Source organism: Ahaetulla prasina, chromosome 11 (assembly GCF_028640845.1).
Source record: "Ahaetulla prasina isolate Xishuangbanna chromosome 11, ASM2864084v1, whole genome shotgun sequence".
NCBI classification, from domain to species: Eukaryota; Metazoa; Chordata; class Lepidosauria; order Squamata; family Colubridae; genus Ahaetulla; species Ahaetulla prasina.
In genome coordinates this window covers 21,477,058-21,498,534 of record NC_080549.1, presented here as the reverse complement: position 1 = coordinate 21,498,534, position 21,477 = coordinate 21,477,058, and the positions used below count along the sequence as shown (strand labels likewise).

Here is a 21,477-nt window from a genome sequence, read left to right as displayed (position 1 = left end):
TTCCAAAACATACTTAGTTTATCTCAGAATGTTGTTTCCTGTTTTGCTAGATTTTTATGTAAAATAAATTTGAGTATCAGATCCTGTAGGCAAGCTGAACTAACAATACCATTATCCTTCTCTTGTTGTTAAATAGCTGAGGTGATTTGCTTCTGGCTTGTTCTCAGTAGCCTTAACTGGTTTTGTAACAATTCTGCTTGACTGTGTGAGTTGACAGATTACTCCTGTTTTTCCCTAGGACATACTGAACCTATTAATGGGAAACATGGAAATATTCAAATGTTCTATGTTCAGGTCCTTTTGTTTCCTCTGTTGATTAATTTTTTCCCCCTCTATGTTCGACTTTGCACAACTGTTTTTCAGAAACATTTTTATTGAACAGCATTAAGCAGCAGGTAAATATTCGGTTGAGTTAGGATTGCATTCGTGTTTATGAAAGGATTGCAGCCTTTTCAACTCTGGGGCATTATTACTTTTTAGAAAGTATTGCATGAATTGAAATATGTGGAGAACAGGCCAGAAGTTTGTATAGATGTTTTAAGTTTTGATGATTTGAGTTATAATTCTACACTGCAAAAGGAGCATTAACATTCTAACTTTGGTAAATAATAATAAAAAAATAAATAAAGCAATAACAGAACCATTAATCAACACAACTAAAACAGGAAAAACAAAGCCATGACTTTTTGGTATATTTATGATAGTCATCAACTACTCTTACTGATCAAAAGCATGGGTCTTAGAGACTTGTCAACTACAACTGAGCTCTTGAGAGAGAGAGAGAAAACTTAATCCAGGATGTTCTTAAAGAGATGGATCTGTCTTCTGTCATCACATGCTTGACCCAAGTTTCCTCTGACTCTACTGCCATGGTTGCATTACAGCACACCATATCAAAAGTTCATTGGGGTCGCGGCATGCTACCAGGCTGGGCTGTGGAAGTGGGTGAGAGTTGCATGTGTACTGCTCATGTGGAGCCACCCCCACCCTTCCACCTTGGCTCTCAAAGCTGGAAATGTTGGAGAACTCTGCATTAAGCCATGAGTCGCAAAAGACAAGCTTGCCCAAAAATGCTGAAGCTGAGCTGAGATACAGGTAGTCCTTGAGTTACGATCACAATTGAGCCCAAAATTTATATTGCTAAGTGAAATATTTGTTAAGTGAGTTTAATGACTTTTAAACTACCATTTAATGACTTTTCTTGCCACAATTGTTAAGTGAATCATTGTGTTAAATGCAACAAAGTTGATTAGGGGACTGCAATATTTGGTAAACTCATTCAATGAATCCAAGCTCTGCAAGCTGAGATAACATGCACTGCATTGATGCATTCACACAATTTCACAGTAGCCATGAGATAAATCGCAAAACAAAGTTCAGGAATTTATCCCATTGTTTTGCAAATCTATGTACACTACAAACTGTATGATTGTTGGAAGAGAAATGCATCTGTACTACCAGGCTCTTAAGTGTGAGGAGGAAGGGCAAGCAGTAAAAATGAAAGTGAAACCTTCTAAGCAGCTTATAAATATAATATTAAAGAGCACCTGTCATTTCAGATGCATCACGGCAGTACCTGTTAGCGGGCATCCACTCGCCTGCTGCCTGCCACGTCCCTCACCTTGTTGTGTCACGGCCCCATCACCAGCTGTTCCATTAAAGTGACTGGGACTGTCGGCGAGTCAACAGCAGGTCAGAGGAGGAGCCGCTGCGGGACAGAGATGACAGTTGCTCTTTAAAAATTATGATTTAAATCGAGTTGATTTAAATCAAGCCTTTTTACTAGTGATTTCAATCGTGATTTCAATCAACTCGATTTAAATCAAATCCACCCTGGTTGTAAGTCGAGGACTACCTGTACTCAAAGCTACTAAGACCAATTGTGTTTATACCAGTTTCTTCAGGGAAAATACAGAACCAGACTGGAACAGACTTTCTGTGCGGTTCCCACATCCAAACGTCACTTACGAATAAGATTTTAGCAGATTTGTGAATAGAGTTATTAAACCAATTTGAGCTAATTGTGTTGATGACTTACGGAGCACAGATGCAATCTGTATTTAAGTTATAATGAATTGGAGGCAAAATTCCAAACTGGTTATGCCAGCTGAAGAACTATTGCAGGAATTTGTGTGGTTAAAAAATCTTAAGAGAACAGTTATAAGGAAGGTCTTCCCTTTTTAAATGCATGTTAGTGTTACATCAACAGAGCTTGTGTTGCTCTGTTGATGTAATTCTACCTTTGCCTCCTTCAGTGGTGACACACTGATGCATTGTTGCACTGTCCCACTTGTTTTGCTCCACCAATCGCCCTGCCGAGAAAGCATCCTTCCCCCCCCCCCCCAGGTTTGGCCCATGATGCAAGAAGCTTATGAAGTTGCTGGAATAAACTACTTGGTTGTCAGCTGTTAAGGAGATGTCTTAGGTTTATAATTATAGTGATAAAGGATTTCTTTCCCTCCATGATGATGTGTATTTTCAAATACAGGGATGTTTTCATTGTGTATTACTGTACAATTCTTTTTTTCTTATCAATTGGTTTTTATCTAATGACTGTGACTGTTTTATTACATTTTGTAAACAATTAGAAAATTATAATAGATAAACCCTTTTAGAAGTATTTAAAAAACATCTGAGGGCATCGGTTTCATCATATTACAGCATTAGATTATGGTAATAAAAAAACCTCATATACCCATCATTTAAGTGACAATTTTCTGTTATAAGCATTTATCCTAATTTTTAACATATTTGTACAATTTTTTGGTAATAAGAGGAAAGACTGCTTCCTACAGCGTTCAAAAGTTGGTATGACAGTTTCACTTTCAAAGTACCTTTTTTTAAAACTCCAAATGGATTCTTTATTGTAACTTCCTAACTGGGACAAACATTTTGTATCTTCAAAGTAGAACAGAAAGAGAACAGAAAGAAACTTGGAGGCAATTGATACAATTAAAAAAACACAGAAGGCTAATTCTGAAATAGAGAAAGGGTGGCAACTTGATTTCTTTGATTTTCTTTTAACTGCTATAATAAAGCAAAATGTTATAATGTGAACTGAAATGAACACAGTTCAGTTACTGGGAACAACAGAAAAATAATACGCTGTTTTATTAAAAATGTGTCATGCAAAAAAGTTGCCAGAATTTATCAGAACTAGGAATTAAACCCAAGGGCATGGAATTGTTGTGCAATCTTACTGAGAAGATCGGGCTGGCAGAAACACCTTTAGGTTTACTATAAGGTGGTTTCAGACATGTCCCGGCAATATGAAACCAATCAGAACTGGAGGAAAAAGCATCTAACGGATTATTAACATAGCAATTAAAGGTTAGTCATAGCAAACACGACAATAATGCTGTATATGTGAGCAGGGTGCCTTGGGGTAAAGCAATACTTTAAACAAACAGTTTAAAAAGATCCCTTGCCACTGGTTGAAACCATATGAGAATTCTGATCAAATATTGTTTGGGACATGTTCGTGTTACCTTGACTCTGCCTCCCAGCCTTTTAGGGAAGGCAAAGCATTCTGCCCTGAAAAAAACCTGCATCCTTCCTTTAGCTAAAGGATGCTTTTAACGATTACAAGTAGTTCTTGACTGATGACCACAAATGAGCTCAAAATTTCTGTTGTTAGGTGAGACATTTGTTAAGTGGGTTTTGCCCCATTTTACGATATTTCTTGCCACAGTTGTTAAGTGAATCACTGCAGCTGTTAAGTTAGCAACAGGGTTGTTAAATGAATGGCTTCCCCATTGATTTTGCTTGTCAGAAGGTCGCAAAAGGGGATCAAATGACCTTGGGACACAGCAACTGCCATAAGTATGAACCAGCTGCCAGCTATCTGAATTTTGATCACATGATTGTGGGGATACTACAAAGGTAAGTGTGAAAAATGGTCATAAGTCACTTTTTTCAGTGCCGTTGTAACTTTGGACTAAATGAACTGTTGTAAGTTGAGGACCACTCAATGGTTGGACACCTGGACATAACTGATTAGTGGAACAGAGCTCTCAAAAAGGTCAGAACAAAGGCAGCAGTAGCATGCAGCATATCTATAAATTGTAGATTTGGTGGAGTATTTTGAATAGAAGCATGTAGACAATCTGTATGTTTCCAGTATACCATGGCATTGAGTCCATTGTGTAGTTTTACCATGACATTCAAGAAAGTGGATTTGTTTTGTAGATAAATTGACATTCAGGCTCATGTAAATTATTAAGGTCCTTATGGAATTGGTGAGAGATACATACTTCATGATTTATTTCTCTCTAAAAAGGCCCAGTATTCCCATTATCATATTTGCTCTATTTAGTACTTAGTTAGATTTCCAGGATTAAAGTCCCCATGTCTGTCTTTTCTTTAACTCCCAGACCAAACTCCTAGACCCCCTTGCTACATGAAGAGTGAGGAATCTGTTTCAATTTAACCTGATTTTGTAGGCAGACTGTGTCTTTTAGAAACCATAGTTTGTAGCTGCATCCAAACTGAGCAAGGTATGACCCTTACATTGGAAGTGAAGGAAAGAGGAGTGGTTACGAGGAGGGAGGCATGAGATTTACCTGACTCACAGGTAGTTTGTCTTCAGGGCATACAGAATAGAAAAACCAAGGCTCAGGGGAACTGAGAAGTTTTTATGGTTTTGCCCAGAAGGTTGGTCAGAGCCCATTCTGATTCACCCATTGAGACTTGGGGTTATCCTGTTCTTTGAGCAATTATTTCCCAAAGCATCTCAAATCAATTAAAAACCAAGGACCATGTTTGTGCTTCATTTAGACATGAATGATACGTACATGAGCCAGGGTTCAAGTCTCAAGATCATTCTGGATTACTTAAAACCCAGATTGTCTGTCTGTCCATCCATTCATCCATCCATTCATGCACACAAACGCACAAATGTATTTCTCTTATGAAAACACAATTTTAGCAGAACAATTAAACAACAACTTTGTTATTATCCCAAACTCTTTACTTGCTCCTGTTATTTCTGAAAAAAATGAACTTTGCATCTTCTCACTGCCTGGACTTCCTTTCAGCCTCCAGATAGGCATAAAAAGAGTGATTTTGCTAGCCTTTGTTTATCAAGATTGACACTTAGGGCTCCTGATTGTCATTTACCTAAATCACCCCGAAGTTTACCCATCCCCACAGTATAAAATGCTTGGGAAATTCTGTTCAGGAGCAATTGGCTCCTGGAACATAACAGAATAATGCTATCTGCCTAACTAGTCTTTCTAAATATCGATTTCCTTTCAACTGTTATATCATTTTTATAGCAACACCTGTTACAGATTTTGCAGACAGAACTGTATCCAGAATCACTGACGTTGGTAGTTTTTAACTTGAATTTCAATTTATTCTTTAAAAGCATTTCCTTCATATTAATGTTGATTTCCTTAATAGGTTAACCGTACAATTTGCCTTTGTATATTTATTTGGAAGAAAAGCTCCCTGGGTGGAAAACCTATATGATTGCAGTTTTAATTTGTGTGTGTCATACCATATATTATTAAATACCAGTGAGAAACTTTTCTTCTTTCACCCTAATAGGTATTGTTGAACTGCATTTTGAAACAAGTTGACACAAAGAGCTGGAAACTTAGATCTTAAAACAAATACACTTTTGTGGATCGCAGTGTGCTTGTGAACAGTGGGAGTTGATCTTTGCTTCATCCCTGCAAAATGTACCGTGTGTGAACCATCCCATGTAGTAAGCAACTGGGGCTGTCTTGTTCCAAGGTTCAGCAGAAGTGGCTTGTTGGAAGGAAGGAGGGGTGAATGGGTCAAAGGTAGTAAGCGAGAAGGCACAAGGGGCAGCTGGGCGGGCCAGTCATAGAATCACAAGGCTGGAAGGGACCTTGAAGGTCTTCCAGTCCAACCCTCTGCCCAAGGCAGGAGACCTTATATCATTCCAGACAAATGGTTGTCCACTCTTTTCCTGAAAATCTCTACCCACAACTCAAAGGCAAGCTGTTCCATTGATGAACTCTTTTCACCGTCAGGAAATTTCTCCTTAGTTCCAAGCTGGCTCTCCCTTTGATGAGTTGCCACCTGTTGTTTCACGTGTTGCTGCCCTCAGGTGCTATGGAAAGTAATTTGATCTCTTATTATTATTATTATTATTATTTATTAAATTTTTATACCGCCCTTCTCCCAAAGGACTCAGGGCGGTGTACAGCCAAAAGATAAAAAACACAAAAATATACAATTAAAACGACAATTTAAAACCGAGCATATTAGGAAAAATGGCCAACATTTAAAAATTTAAAATTTAAAATTATAAACCATAAAATAATAAAACCCCGGTTAAAATTTAGAATATTAAAAATATTAAAAATATTATGCCAGTCCCGCTTGAATAAATAAGTGCGTTTTCAGCTCACGGCGAAAGGTCCGAAGATCAGGCACTTGACGTAGTCCAGGAGGAAGTTCGTTCCAGAGCATAGGAGCTCCCACAGAGAAGGCCCTGCCCCTGGGGGCCGCCAGCCAACATTGTTTGGCGGACGGCACCCTGAGAAGACCCTCTCTGTGAGAGCGTACGGGTCGGTGGGAGGCATAAGGTAACAGCAGGCGGTCCCATAAGTACCCAGGCCCTAAGCCATGGAGCGCTTTGAAGCTGGTGACCAAAATCTTAAAGCGCACCCGAAAGACCACAGGAAGCCAGTGCAAGCCGCGCAGGATTGGTGTTACATGGGAACAACGAGTTGCTCCCACTATTACCCGCGCAGCTGCATTCTGGACTAGCTGCAGCCTCCGGGTGCACTTCAAGGGCAGCCCCATGTAGAGAGCATTGCAATAATCCAGACGAGAAGTGACAAGAGCGTGAGGTTTTTTTTGGTTTTTTTTGTTTACATTTATACCCCGCCCTTCTCCAAAGACTCAGGGCGGCTTACAATGTATAAGGCAATAGTCTCATTCTATTTGTATATTTTTTTACAAAGTCAACTTATTGCCCCCCCAACAATCTGGGTCCTCATTTTACCTACCTTATAAAGGGTGGAAGGCTGAGTCAACCTTGGGTGAGTGACCGTGCATAAGGCATCCCGGTCAAGGAAGGGGCGCAACTGGCGGACCAAGCGTACTTGGTAAAAAGCCCTCCTGGAGACGGCCGCCAAGTGATCATCAAATGACAGCCACCCATCCAGGAGGACACCCAAGTTGCGCACCCTTTCCATTGGGGCCAATAACTTGCCCCCGACAGCCGGCTGCAGCTGGCTGTACCAGGGTGCCGGCATCCACAGCCGCTCCGTCTTGGAGGGATTGAGCTTGAGTCTGTTTCTCCCCATCCAGACCCATACGGCTTACAGACACCGGGACAGCACTTCGACAGCTTCGTTGGGGTGGTCCGGGGTGGAAAAGTACAGCTGCGTATCATCAGCGTACAGGTGGTAACTCACCCCGAAACCACTGATGACCTCACCCAACGGCTTCATATAGATGTTGAACAGGAGAGGCGAGAGAATCGACCCCTGCGGCACCCCACAAGTGAGGTGCCTCGCGGTCGATCTCTGCCCCCCTGTCAACACCGTCTGCGACCGGTCGCAAAGTCCGCGAACTCCCTCTGAATCAGATCACAAATCAAGGGAGCCTTATTAACCACGGACCGGGCATTGCACAACATCAGTCGAAGACCCAGGCCCTGAGGGTCCTGACCATCCGGGGAACGAGTAAGGACTGAGGGGCCGGAGCACGTGATCGCCTTTAAACATCGAACACGTGCTCCCAAAGAATGATACGGCCCCTTGCCTCCGCCATATCTGCCCCTCCCACTTACCGTACAGATGGAATGACACTCTACGCTCTGCATACTCCCCTCCCCCCCTGCGACAGCCCCTCAAATGTTGGAAGATGGCTATCATGTCACTCCTAAGCCTTTTCTTTTTTAAGCTAAACATACCTACTTCCCTTAAACGTTCATCATACGATTTAACCTGATTTTGTAGGCAGACTGTGTCTTTTAGAAACCATAGTTTGTAGCTGCATCCAAACTGAGCAAGGTATGACCCTTACATTGGAAGTGAAGGAAAGAGGAGTGGTTACGAGGAGGGAGGCATGAGATTTACCTGACTCACAGGTAGTTTGTCTTCAGGGCATACAGAATAGAAAAACCAAGGCTCAGGGGAACTGAAAAGTTTTTATGATTTTGCCCAGAAGGTTGGTCAAAGCCCATACTGATTCACCCATTGAGACTTGGGGTTATCCTGTTCTTTGAGCAATTATTTCCCAAAGCATCTCAAATCAATTAAAAACGAAGGACCATGTTTGTGCTTCATTTAGACATGAATGATACATACATGAGCCAGGGTTCAAGTCTCAAGATCATTCTGGATTACTTAAAACCCAGATTGTCTGTCTGTCCATCCATTCATGCACACAAGCAAAATGTTATAATGTGAACTGAAATGAACACAGTTCAGTTACTGGGAACAACAGAAAATAATACGCTGTTTTATTACATTTTGTAAACAATTAGAAAATTATAATAGATAAACCCTTTTAGAAGTATTTAAAAAACATCTGAGGGCATCGGTTTCATCATATTACAGCATTAGATTATGGTAATAAAAAAACCTCATATACCCATCATTTAAGTGACAATTTTCTGTTATAAGCATTTATCCTAATTTTTAACATATTTGTACAATTTTTTGGTAATAAGACTGCTTCCTACAGCGTTCAAAAGTTGGTATGACAGTTTCACTTTCAAAGTACCTTTTTTTAAAACTCCAAATGGATTCTTTATTGTAACTTCCTAACTGGGACAAACATTTTGTATCTTCAAAGTAGAACAGAAAGAGAACAGAAAGAGAACAGAAAGAGAACAGAAAGAGAACAGAAAGAAACTTGGAGGCAATTGATACAATTAAAACCAAGGACCATGTTTGTGCTTCATTTAGACATGAATGATACGCCCTTGCCTCCGCCATATCTGCCCCTCCCACTTACCGTACAGATGGAATGACACTCACGCTCTGCATACTCCCTCCCCCGCGACAGCCCCTCAAATGTTGGAAGATGGCTATCATGTCACTCCTAAGCCTTTTCTTTTAACTGCTATAATAAAGCAAAATGTTATAATGTGAACTGAAATGAACACAGTTCAGTTACTGGGAACAACAGAAATGTTCTGGGTTTCTCCTCAACCATGGCTGGCCCAAAATGGTTTGTGAAATTTCCTCTGGGTTCAAAGCAGAGGCTTTTTCTTTGTGTCGTGTGTATCACTTCTCCTTAATTTGTTGATGTCAATTTTGCGAATGTGTCATGTATGGGCTGGTTCTCACAACATTGGGATGTTCAAGTTTGCCTTGTGGGTGATTTGCCTTTCTCAGAGAATTGTCTGCATCGCACAAAATCTTGGCCAGGAATTCTCAAATCCCCAAAACGTGCAGGATTGGTGTTACATGGGAGCAACGAGTTGCTCCCACTATTACCCGCAGCTGCATTCTGGACTAGCTGCAGCCTCCGGGTGCACTTCAAGGGCAGCCCCATGTAGAGAGCATTGCAATAATCCAAACGGGAAGTGACAAGGCATGAGTGACCGTGCATAAGGCATCCCGGTCAAGGAAGGCGCAACTGGCGGACCAAGCGTGCTGGTAAAAGCCCTCCTGGAGACGGCCGCCAAATGATCATCAAACGACAGCCGCCCATCCAGGAGGACGCCCAAGTTGCGCACCCTTTCCATTGGGGCCAATAACTGCCCCGACAGCCAGCTGCGGCTGCAGCTGGCTGTACCGATGCCGGCATCCACAGCCACTCCGTCTTGGAGGATTGAGCTTGAGTCTGTTTCTCCCCATCCAGACCCGCAGCTTCCAGACACCGGGACAGCACTTCGACAGCTTCGCTGGGGTGGTCCGGGTGGAAAAGTACAGCTGCGTATCATCAGCGACAGGTGGTAACTCACCCGAAACCACTGATGACCTCACCCAACGGCTTCATATAGATGTTGAACAGGAGGCGAGAGAATCGACCCTGAGGCACCCCACAAGTGAGGCGCCTGTGGCGATCTCTGCCCCCTGTCAACACCGTCTGCGACGGTCGGAGAGATAGGAGGAGAACCACCGATAAACGGTGCCTCCCACTCCCAACCCTCCAACCGGTGCAGCAAGATACCATGGTCGATGGTATCAAAAGCCGCTGAGAGATCTAATAGGACCAGGGCAGAGGAACAACCCTATCCCTGGCCCTCCAGAGGTCATCCACCAACGCGACCAAAGCTGTCTCTGTACTATGACCGGGCGGAAGCCGGACTGGAGCAGGTCTAGATAGACAGCTTCATCCAGGTACTGGGGAAGCTGCCATGCAACCACACTCTCTACAACCTTCGCCACAAAGCGAAGGTTGGAACTGACAGTAATTCCCAAAATAGCTGGATCCAGGAAGGCTTCTTGAGGAGGGTCTCACCACCGCCTCTTTCAAGGCGGGAAAACCCTTCCACCAAAGAAGCATTTATAATTCCCTGAGCCAGCCTCGTGTCACCTCCTGAGTAGCCAGTACTAACCAGGAGGACACCCAAGTTGCGCACCCTTTCCATTGGGGCCAATAACTTGCCCCCGACAGCCGGCTGCAGCTGGCTGTACCAGTGCCGGCATCCACAGCCACTCCTTGGAGGGATTGAGCTTGAGTCTGTTTCTCCCCATCCAGACCGTCACGGCTTCCAGACACCGGGACAGCACTTGACAGCTTCGTTGGGGTGGTCCGGGTGGAAAAGTACAGCTGCGTATCATCAGCGACAGGTGGTAACTCACCCGAAACCACTGATGACCTCACCCAACGGCTTCATATAGATGTTGAACAGGAGGCGAGAGAATCGACCCTGAGGCACCCCACAAGTGAGGCGCCTCGCGGTCGATCTCTGCCCCCTGTCAACACCGTCTGCGACGGTCGGAGAGATAGGAGGAGAACCACCGATAAACGGTGCCTCCCACTCCCAACCCTCCAACCGGTGCAGCAAGATACCATGGTCGATGGTATCAAAAGCCGCTGAGAGATCTAATAGGACCAGGGCAGAGGAACAACCCTATCCCTGGCCCTCCAGAGGTCATCCACCAACGCGACCAAAGCTGTCTCTGTACTATCGGGCGGAAGCCGGACTGGAGCAGGTCTAGATAGACAGCTTCATCCAGGTACTGGGGAAGCTGCCATGCAACCACACTCTCTACAACCTTCGCCACAAAGCGAAGGTTGGAGACTGGACGTAATTCCCCAAAATAGCTGGATCCAGGGAAGGCTTCTTGAGGGGGGGTCTCACCACCGCCTCTTTCAAGGCGGCGGGAAAACCCTTCCACCAAAGAAGCATTTATAATTCCCTGAGCCAGCCTCGTGTCACCTCCTGAGTAGCCAGTACTAACCAGGAGGACACGGTCCAGTAAACATGTGGTTGCATGTAACCTCCCAGCAACCTGTCCACGCCTCGAGAGCCACAGAATCAAACTCATCCCAAATAACCTCAACAAGGCGAGGCTCCGTCATCCCGCTTGGATCATCGCAATTTGGTCCAGACCATCCGGGGCTGAACGATTTTATCGTATAGATAACCGTTAAACTCCTCAGCACGTCCCTGTAAGGGGTCATCCCATCCCTCCTGTTGAAGGAAGGAACGGGCCACCCGAAACAGGGCGGCCGGGCGGTTATCTGCCGGTGCAATGAGGGTGGAAAGCGTGAGAACGTTTCGCCTCCCTCATTGCCACTAGATAGGTCTTAGTAAAAGACCTCACTAGTGTCCGATCAGCCTCGGGCAGCTAGACCTCCAGGTGCTCTCTAGGCGTCTTCTCCGGTTTCATCTCCCTCAGCTCCTCGGAGAACCAAGGAGCCAATTGAGATCTACGCCGGGTCAGAGGCCGCAAAGGCACGACACGGTCCAAAGCCCCAGCCGCGCCCGCTCCCAGGCCGCAACCAGTTCTTCAGTCGTGCCGTGGGCAAGATCCTCAGGAATGGCCCAAGCTCCGTCTGGAACCTCTCAGGGTCCATCAGGCGCCTGGGACGGAACCAACGCATTGGCTCCGTCTCCCTGCGGTGGTGGCGGTCCGAAAGTCTAGGCGAAGGAGAAAATGATCTGACCATGACACCGGTTCCGTCACTAAATCTCCTAATTCCAGATCATTAAACCACTGTCCAGAGATAAAAATCAAGTCTAGTGTGCCTCCCCAGTGTGTGTAGGACCATCATTTACTTGAATCAGGTCCAAGGCCGTCATGGAAGCCTGGAACTCCTGGACCACCGTTGATGACAAGCCGGCCGATGGCAAGTTGAAATCCCCATGACCAAAAGTCTGGGATCTCAACCGCCATCCCGCAAGCACCTCTAGTAGTTCAGGCAGGGCTGTAGTCACGCAGCAAGGAGCCAGGTACGTGATCAACAGACCCATCTGATTCCTATGGCCCCACTTCACAAGAGGGATTCACAACCAGCTATCTGAGGCACAGTGGACTCCCTCGGCTCTAGGCTCTCTTTAATCACAACCGCCACCCCCCCACCCCTACCTTGGGCCCTCGGCTGATGGAATGCATGGAAACCTGGAGGGCACAGTTCAACCAGGGGTACACCCCCTTCTGTGCCCAACCAGGTCTCCGTAATGCCCGCAAAGTCCGCGAACTCCCTCTGAATCAGATCACAAATCAAGGGAGCCTTATTAACCACGGACCGGGCATTGCACAACATCAGTCGAAGACCCAGGCCCTGAGGGTCCTGACCATCCGGGGAACGAGTAAGGACTGAGGGTCCGGAGCACGTGATCGCCTTTAAACATCGAACACGTGCTCCCAAAGAATGATACGGCCCCTTGCCTCCGCCATATCTGCCCCTCCCACTTACCGTACAGATGGAATGACACTCTACGCTCTGCATACTCCCCTCCCCCCCTGCGACAGCCCCTCAAATGTTGGAAGATGGCTATCATGTCACTCCTAAGCCTTTTCTTTTTTAAGCTAAACATACCTACTTCCCTTAAACGTTCATCATACGATTTAGCCCCCAGACCTTTTATCATCTCTCTTGTTCTTCCCTGTCACTTTCTAGAGTCTCAGCATCTTTTTTTTATCTTGGTGACCAGGACTGGATACACAAGTGTGGCCTCACCAGGGCAGTGTAGAGCAGTACTATAACCAGTATCTAATATAGTTTAGTGCTGAGAAAGAGAAGAAGAACATGCAGGATGTGGGGCTGAAAGCTGCTTTGTGGGGCAGGGGGAGAAGGAGCATCATACTTGCCCTTTCTGGATTTTGTTTTCTCCAAATCCAGCAACAACAGAAATGTTCTGGGTTTCTCCTCAACCATGGCTGGCCCAAAAATGGTTTGTGAAATTTCCTCTGGGTTCAAAGCAGAGGCTTTTTCTTTGTGTCGTGTGTGTATCACTTCTCCTTAATTTGTTGATGTCAATTTTGCGAATGTGTCATGTATGGGCTGGTTCTCACAACATTGGGGTGTTCAAGTTTGCCTTGTGGGTGATTTGCCTTTCTCAGAGAATTGTCTGCATCGCACAAAATCTTGGCCAGGAATTCTCAAATCTCCAAAACGTGAATGATTTTAATCTTCATGCCACAAAGTTTATCAAGTTTTTGTGCAGCCAAAAGAGGAACAGGGCCTCTGGTGGCTCAGCAGACTAAATCTGTCTGTTATTAACACAGTTGCTTGCAATTACTGCAAGTTCAAGTCCCACCAGGCCCAAGGTTGACTCAGCCATCCATGCTTTATAAGGTAGGTAAAAGGAGGACCCAGATTGTTGGTGGGGGCAATAAGTTGACTTTGTATATAATATACAAATGGATGAAGACTATTGCTTAACACTGTGTAAGCCGCCCTGAGTCTTCGGAGAAGGGCAGGATATAAATTCAAATTAAAACAACAACAACAATGAGCAAGGCTGGTTTTCCTGGTAAAACTTCTTTGCCTGTGGAAGTTGGATAAGGTTTTTAAAAATGGTGACTCCCAGGAAGTCTTACTTCCCATCTTTTCTCTCTCCCCACCTCGAATAATTTTAATAAAAACAATTCCCATGTTTTTTCCTCATTGGCTATACGCTGGGCTTACATGGTGTCCCCCCTTCAAACATCTTTAGGCTCCTAGATTGGGAAAGAAAAGTTGGAAATTGATAATGGCACTTCTTCATTTAGATCTTGTTCCATCCCCATGATATTAAGAATTGTACCAATCTCTTAACTGAGTTGCTTAGTGTTGTTCTCCTTCAAGTTATCCCTGTGCATGGTCCTTTGTTGTGTGAACATCTGTGCGCTCGAAGAAAGGCAGCATAAGTTGTGTGTTTTTTCCACATGTTCAGTTTTTTTTCTTTTATGTCAGGCTCTCTAACTCATTAATGCTACATTTTCTGTTTTTAATTGTTGATTTTGGACTGATTCCACTCAATTGCACTTGTAATTCTATTAACTTAACTTTAAGTTAATTCTATTAACTTAACTTTAACTTATTAAGAACAGACCTATTGCTAATTTATGATCATATCCCATAGTAATCTTTGGACTACCTAGTTAAATGCCAAAATCCAAGCCAGTCTTAACATGCAGGCACTTTTAGCGTCTCATCCAAAGAGCAGAAGAGGCTTATTCAAATGGTGGTTCTATGAAACCGCTGACTCCTTTCCCCTCAAAGAAGCAGGTTTTGAAACTCCTCTTCACTTTCAGAACCATGGTGCCATCTCACCTGATGTGGAAACAGCTTCAGAAAAAAAATGGTCTGATTATTTTAAGGTCGCATAACTGGTTTTACAGTTTGGGTTCCCAGCACACATTTTTAACTGAAATGTGCAATTATGTACTGCGCGGGGAGGGGGGAGGGTGCAAATGCAAAGGCTGAATTGAGAAATGGTGGTGCAATCTGCACTGGATGGCTTTCTCGATTCAGCCAAGTCAATTTCCCTAAGTTTCCAGCCAGATGTAGTTGTGTACTGTTAATAAGCAACAGCAAAGCCCCAATATTGTGGACCCTCTGACGTGAGAAGTGAAGGCGGATCTCTCTGGATGGAATAGAGACCTCAGCCCCACTCTCAGAAATTTTATTTTGTATTATCCCGCATCATTTGATTATTTGACTGTGTATAGCATAGCCGCGTTTCCATCGGAGTAATTTGCTTACTCATTTCCTCAGCTTGAAAGGTTACAATAGGACAGTGCTAAGACATGAGCGTGCAGATGGAAGCATATCATAAGCATATTGCCGGTGAACAGCAGCGGGCTGTCCTAAAGAAATCTACATACAGCCTATTTCGAGTAGCCTAAATGATATTGCAGCTGGATCATTTAAAAGAATACTATTAATCCAAGGTTAGGGATTTTTTTTTTCAATAGACAACAATATATTTTTTTTCCTGCGTTAACTGTTTAAAAATGCAAAAGTGATAATTGCTTGCAACAAAAAAAATCGGACCAGGATGCCAGATTGGACCTTAAAATAGGATGTTTGGATGATGGAAAGTTCCCTGGAGGTTCTTCTGTCAGCTTGCTGTGCCAGAATGGGGTGATTAGAATTGATCCTACCTTGAGTAGGTTCACCTTGTTCACCATCCTGGATTGTCTTCAAAAAGGCAGAGATGCTATTTTTTGATCCTGAAAATTGAGTATAATTTGGATACTCTTCTGTTTATTATCAAATTAAATCAACATGACAGATTAGTTGCTGCACACCTGATGTGATTTAGATGCAATTAATGTGCAGTTGGTTTTAAAGACATTTTATTTTAGACTCTGGAACAAAACATCAAATGGCCTATAAAAATAATGAATCCTGTGTAAGTATAATATTATGCTACTTTTAAGGTTAGCTTTTCCTGAAAGTGATGGGTTTATTAATGGTATACTAATGATTGTGTACTGTTGTTGTGACTCCAGACATTTTAAAGATACCAAGTTCATGTGAAAATGGTCATCACATCCCTGTGTTCCAACTTGAGTGCATTTAAGAATAGTCCTTTGGAGGTGCAGATGGGGTCCAGGGCAACTTGTCATGGGATAGTTCAACTGTGTTAATCATTGTTATTGTTGGCATATTTTTTTCAAAATTATTGTAACTCTTGTATTTCTGGATTGACTTTTGTATTTGTTGAATTGTCCCGTGGTGAGTTGGCTGCAGTGAATGGGCCATCCATTCTGGGGGTAGATGTGCCAAATTTTATTTGCAAAATGATATAAATGAGTAGAAGTTGGCAAGCTATAACCTGGCAAAGATACTGTGACATCTTCTGAGTACTTAGCTGCATTTTTTCATACAGTGGCTGGGACTGACTGGTTCATAAAAATGGAATTGCAGTTTAGTATTTTCCTTCTGCCAATTGTTTATATTTTGCTGCCCTACAGTTTCACAGAAACCTGATTTGGTATCAACCTTCCTGGTTTAAAGTGACCTCTGATGAGTTTCTAAAAAGCCCTGAGTTTTAAATATAGCTTTGATATCAGAATTGGTTTTAAACCCCTGTCTCTAGGGATTAATCAAATGGTAAGATTGGATTCCATGACAATGAAACGTTAGCATTGATTGTAGCTCATAACTCCTCACAAAGTCTCACTGCTGGTAGAGCATAAAGCAACCTGGATAGGCCAATTCTTCTGCCTGTGGTCCTGTAATAAGATACAGTATAGGGCTACTGAATGAACTTCCACATATAGCGACAATCTTCCTTCCTTCCTTCCTTCCTTCCTTCCTTCCTTCCTTCCTTCCTTCCTTCCTTCCTTCCTTCCTCTTTCCCCTGTACTCCCCAGATCTGACCATCAGCATCTCCAATCTTGGGGTGGGGGGAGCATTGGGAATCAATATTAAACCGTTCGTGCGGTTTTAATACACGATAGAAATGGAATTAGTTGGGTAATTACACAGTTAAATAAGACACAGAAATATTATTGTTGGCTTTTTGAAAAGTGAGTGAACTCTAGTCTAGACCGTTTACATTCTGATTATTACATACTTAAGGCAGTAAAAAGTGCTGACTCAGATGGAAAAAATGCAGTGGAATCCTGAAATGCACTTAAGTCGTCAGGAGTCAGTGACTGTAACTATTCCATTACAGTATTTACAAGTGGGGAGCTGCATAGTTGTCTATAGTATATTTTCTCTTAATTTTTTTTTCATTTTCCCATCATATTGGCTGTGTTTGTGTAATACTGCATTCATATCCATGGTTTATTCAAATGTTCACCTGCTACATTGAATCAGATTCTAACAACATAGACCAGGGCCAGCGGGCCTTGTGAAACTCAAGGCCCGCGGGCTGGATGCAGCCCACAATGTGGTCGGATCAGGCCCATGGGGCCGTCCTGGAAAATGTAAGTGGCTGGCCCATGTGGCTTTGGCCTGGTCACCCAAGGCGAAGAGAAACCATGCCAGCAGTTTGGGGAGTGATGTCAAGCTGGCCACGCCCGCCTACCCCCCCCCCCCCCGAGGTCAACCAGCCTGATGCAGCTCAATGAAATTGAATGACACCCCTGACATAGACTGATCTAGTTAAACTTGCTAAGGCTAAAATTCCTGGCTAAACTTACTTTGGGAAATCACATTTTATGCCTTTTTCCTTCATATTCCCCTTCTCTCATTCATATCTTATTTATTTTTCATGCACATAATTCAGTAACATATTATATTATATTTATTATATTATATTATATTATATTATATTATATTATATTATATTATATTATATTATATTATATTATATTATAATATTATATTATATCATATCATATCATATCATATCATATCATATTATATTATATTATATTATATTTTCCACATATATAGTTCATGAACCAGTTGTATATATACAAAACAAAAACTTTTGACAATAACACAGTAATGCTACCAATATCTAACTTTATTGCATGCGGATTTTTTTCTATAATCAGTTCCATGTATTAATTTTTCTCTTCGATTGGGCCTTTAATGAACCTCTTGTACCATTTTAGTATTAAGGTATTCCTCACTTTCTTCCTGAAACTGAATTTCTTATAGCTTTGCTAATAATTATGCACTGTGTCTCTCTCCGTGTTTGACAAACAGAAGACGACAAATATAATTTTACCGTTCTTTTATGCTGTGGTCAGGTTAAATGTCATCATGACATTGTTTTAAGATAGCCAGGCTGCTTTTATTTACTTTATTAACCTTAGTACTTTACTGTAGCACATTGCAGTGTTGTGTACTTTTTCTCTGCCCTTCTGAGTTTAGTGTTAAATTTGAAATTTAACTAATCTAAGGACTGTGATTAGTGCTGTTAGTTCAGATGAGAAGTATGTGAGCATTCTCAGTTACTTTTAATTAACATTAATAACAAATTGGCATGTTTGTTTTCAGCTCAAAGAAAGCTTGGCTAAAGATATAAGTCATTAGTTTTGCCACTTAATATGGTCCTGTTTCAGTAAGAACTAATTTATATATCTTTCTGTACTTCTGGTTTCCAGTATGTTGCTTTTTTATAATTGATTGAAGTTATTTATATAACCGATCTGTTATGTGTGTAAAATATTCCATGACAGCCTAACAAACCCTGTCTGCTGTCTACCTCACATTAATCAGTAATCTAAAATAATGGGCAAATGGCTCCAAGTGAATTCTTGGGTAGATACCAGCAAAACTACTGGCCTTTGATTATTACTAGGGTAGAACATTATAGAATCATAGTGCTAGAAGGGATATTGGAGGTCTTCTAGTCCTGAAGGAGTGGAAGAACATTCCAGAAACAGACAGTTGTAATCCTCTTCTAACCTGCTGCAAAAGAACTCTCATCCACGAATTGCCACTGGGACTTGACGGAAACACTTCAGAATTTTGAAACTGCCTTGACACAACATTTTCCAAATAAACCTGAATGCTCAGAACAGGCAAAGGCAAAGTTACTAATTTTTACACGAAACTTTTTCTTAGCCTAGAAAGAAATACTGCCTGTTTCCCCATCCTTTGCTGTGGATTGAATTTGTTTAGAAGACTTGAGTCCTCTTGGAAACAATGTAAGTAGAGTATCAGTTTTCTTTCTAATTGGAGCCTGTCTTTATTCATCTATTAATTACTCATATGACTCAGCAGTCTTGCTTTTGCAGAATATATAAATGTGTAATGTATTGTGCTTTCTAATTTGGGGAAATAATGAAGAAAATTGGGTGTTTGAAAATAGGATTTGAGACTGTGTCTGGGAGCTGCTTCTTATCAATCCTAATGAATGGGCAGGGAAGCTGAGCTGGAGCTGATTCTGTGAATTACTGTGTTCTTGCATATTTTGCTTTTTCAGAAACTCTTAAGCGCTTCATTCTTAGATAGTACTTTGTCTTATGTCAAGCATTGATTGTAATATTAACATTTTTCTGTGTATGTTCTTCATGTGGAATCTACTTCTGGAGTGTTGGACAAACTGGAAAAAGTTATCAAAATAGCATTTAAGGAACTACTGTAGGAGAATGGCAGGCAGATTTTGGGGCCAGAGTCAAGAGAGGAATCATCCTGGAGTCCTTGCATTCCCACAAATGGTCTAAATCTAACCCCTCTTTAATTCCATTAACTCTTACCTAGCGCCAGTTTAGGGCTGACCTTTAGTTGACTAGATTCTTGTGAATAGGCATGAGCAATAAATCAATATAATTGGAACTTAGCATGTGGTTGCTCTCTCACCGGACAATTAAATGGAATGACGCGGAATGAAGAATAATGAGATTTCATTCTGGTAGCTGGGATTTAAATCTCATGCCTTTTGTTTTCAGTGAAGGCCAATCACTCAAATCCCCTTGGAAGCTTACAGGGTGTTAATGATTAATACAATGATTTGGGCACTGTAACCAAATATATAAATCTGCTGTTGTACCAAAAATAACTAGAGTAAGTAAACAACCACAATACTCATAAGAAGTCTAAAACGAACCATATTCCATTATTGGGATGGAGAGAATCCAGTCTGCAATCTGTAAGTATTTAAAGATGGAATTGGTTGCCTAGACTTTAAGACAGTGCTTGAAGGCTACAAAATATTTCTTGAGCTTCATTACAATTTTCCCCTAGAACTGCTTTCCTGTCATATGTGCCTTCCAGATGTTTTGCCTTGCCCTTGGGAATTAGGAAAATTGCAGCCCAAAACCTCTGGAGAGCATTAGATTGAAGCCATAGTTACAAATAGCTTATTTCCCTCCCCCCCTCCCCCATCCATTTGATTGCCCAGTTTAGGGGAAAGTTCTAGAAAATATGTCTCAGAGGCCTTCCTCTTCTGCATGTTGGCAACATAAATACACCTACAATTGGCAGAGGGCTGAAAATAGTTCTTATTGAAATTATAAATATTGACACTGATTTCAATGCTCCTAATCCGACTCTTGTCTTGTCTTTGTGCCAAAGGTTTTCTCTTCCTGCCTTTTTATTAACTTTAATCTTTTAGCTTGAGCTGGCTTGAACATTTAGTTGGAAGGGTGCAATTAAAAAAAAGTCTGCTGAAGTTAACTTTCTAAAGAATTTATGTAATAATTAACAGATTTCTTAAATTAGGAACACATCGTTTCCCTTACAATAACAAAAATCCTACAAATAAGCAGTTCAATAAACAAAGAGAAATGCTTGTCAGAATCATGAACAGCCTTAACTAAATCTTTGTTAGCCCTTCCACATTTTGGGGGTGATCCATGAACTTTTGACCATAATGATGTAATGGTCGTATTGTTAAATTGGATTAAAAGCATAACATTTTAAGAGCAAAATGTTTACCTAATTCTCCTAAATATTTAGAGTGGGGCAAAGATCCATTGAAAAGATATGCTTCCTTCCGATGCAGTGATTTAAATTCCATGACACTGTTTACAAATGTCAGAGCAGCTCCTTCCATGTCCAGGGTCCAGCTGCATGTTGAAATGAAGCCAGTCCAAGACTGAAGCTAACAAATGATTGCTATTTTTGTAATACGCTCTGATTAGCCATGATCTTCAAATAATTTTCTGCTGCTTATTGCTAATTGTTGCTGATCGTTTCTAACCCTTAGTGATTCTTCTAATCTTCAACCACCTAAAACCTTCGTTTCTGCTTTTGCCTGTTGCTGCTGCTGCTGCTTCCTCCTTGAGTCAGAAAAAAACCTTAAGAAACTTGGATTCCCCAAAAAGCCAGGTGGCAGATCTAAAAGAAAAAGAAAGCTGCCCATTATGAATCTTAAACAAAGACTGTGGACCCTTGTGTGGTTCCCCCTGTATTTTTTGATAAATGTGTACAGTGCCCTTGTATTCATACCCTGGTATTTTCTTACAAATGTTAAGAAGAAAAAAGCTATGGCGAAGCGCTTAAAAGCTAAGCCCGTCTCCGACACCCCCGGAAGTCCGTATCGGTCCATTTCACATATGGAATCATTAGCCAATATAGACTTTCCTGGAGCGGACACCCTGGACAAATTGTTTGACCTTGCTGTGACAAAGTTTGGGAAGAAAGACTGTCTTGGAACAAGGGAGGTCCTGAGCGAAGAGAATGAAATGCAGCCAAATGGGAAAGTATTTAAAAAGGTAAGTGACTTTTGAGCAGGGGCAA

General features: G+C 42.1%; 1 protein-coding gene across 2 annotated transcripts in view; it reads left to right on the top strand.

The window, feature by feature from the left end:
- ACSL4 (acyl-CoA synthetase long chain family member 4) overlaps positions 1 to 21,477 on the top strand; it is a 56,497-nt gene that overhangs the window by 12,178 nt on the left and 22,842 nt on the right. The window contains exons 2-3 of one of the 2 annotated variants that reach the window (XM_058154719.1): positions 18,859 to 18,941; positions 20,945 to 21,452. In XM_058154719.1, coding sequence (XP_058010702.1) covers positions 21,102 to 21,452 — 351 coding nt within the window. In that variant the 5' untranslated portion in view covers positions 18,859 to 18,941; positions 20,945 to 21,101. The other variant, XM_058154721.1, reaches the window with a different exon arrangement.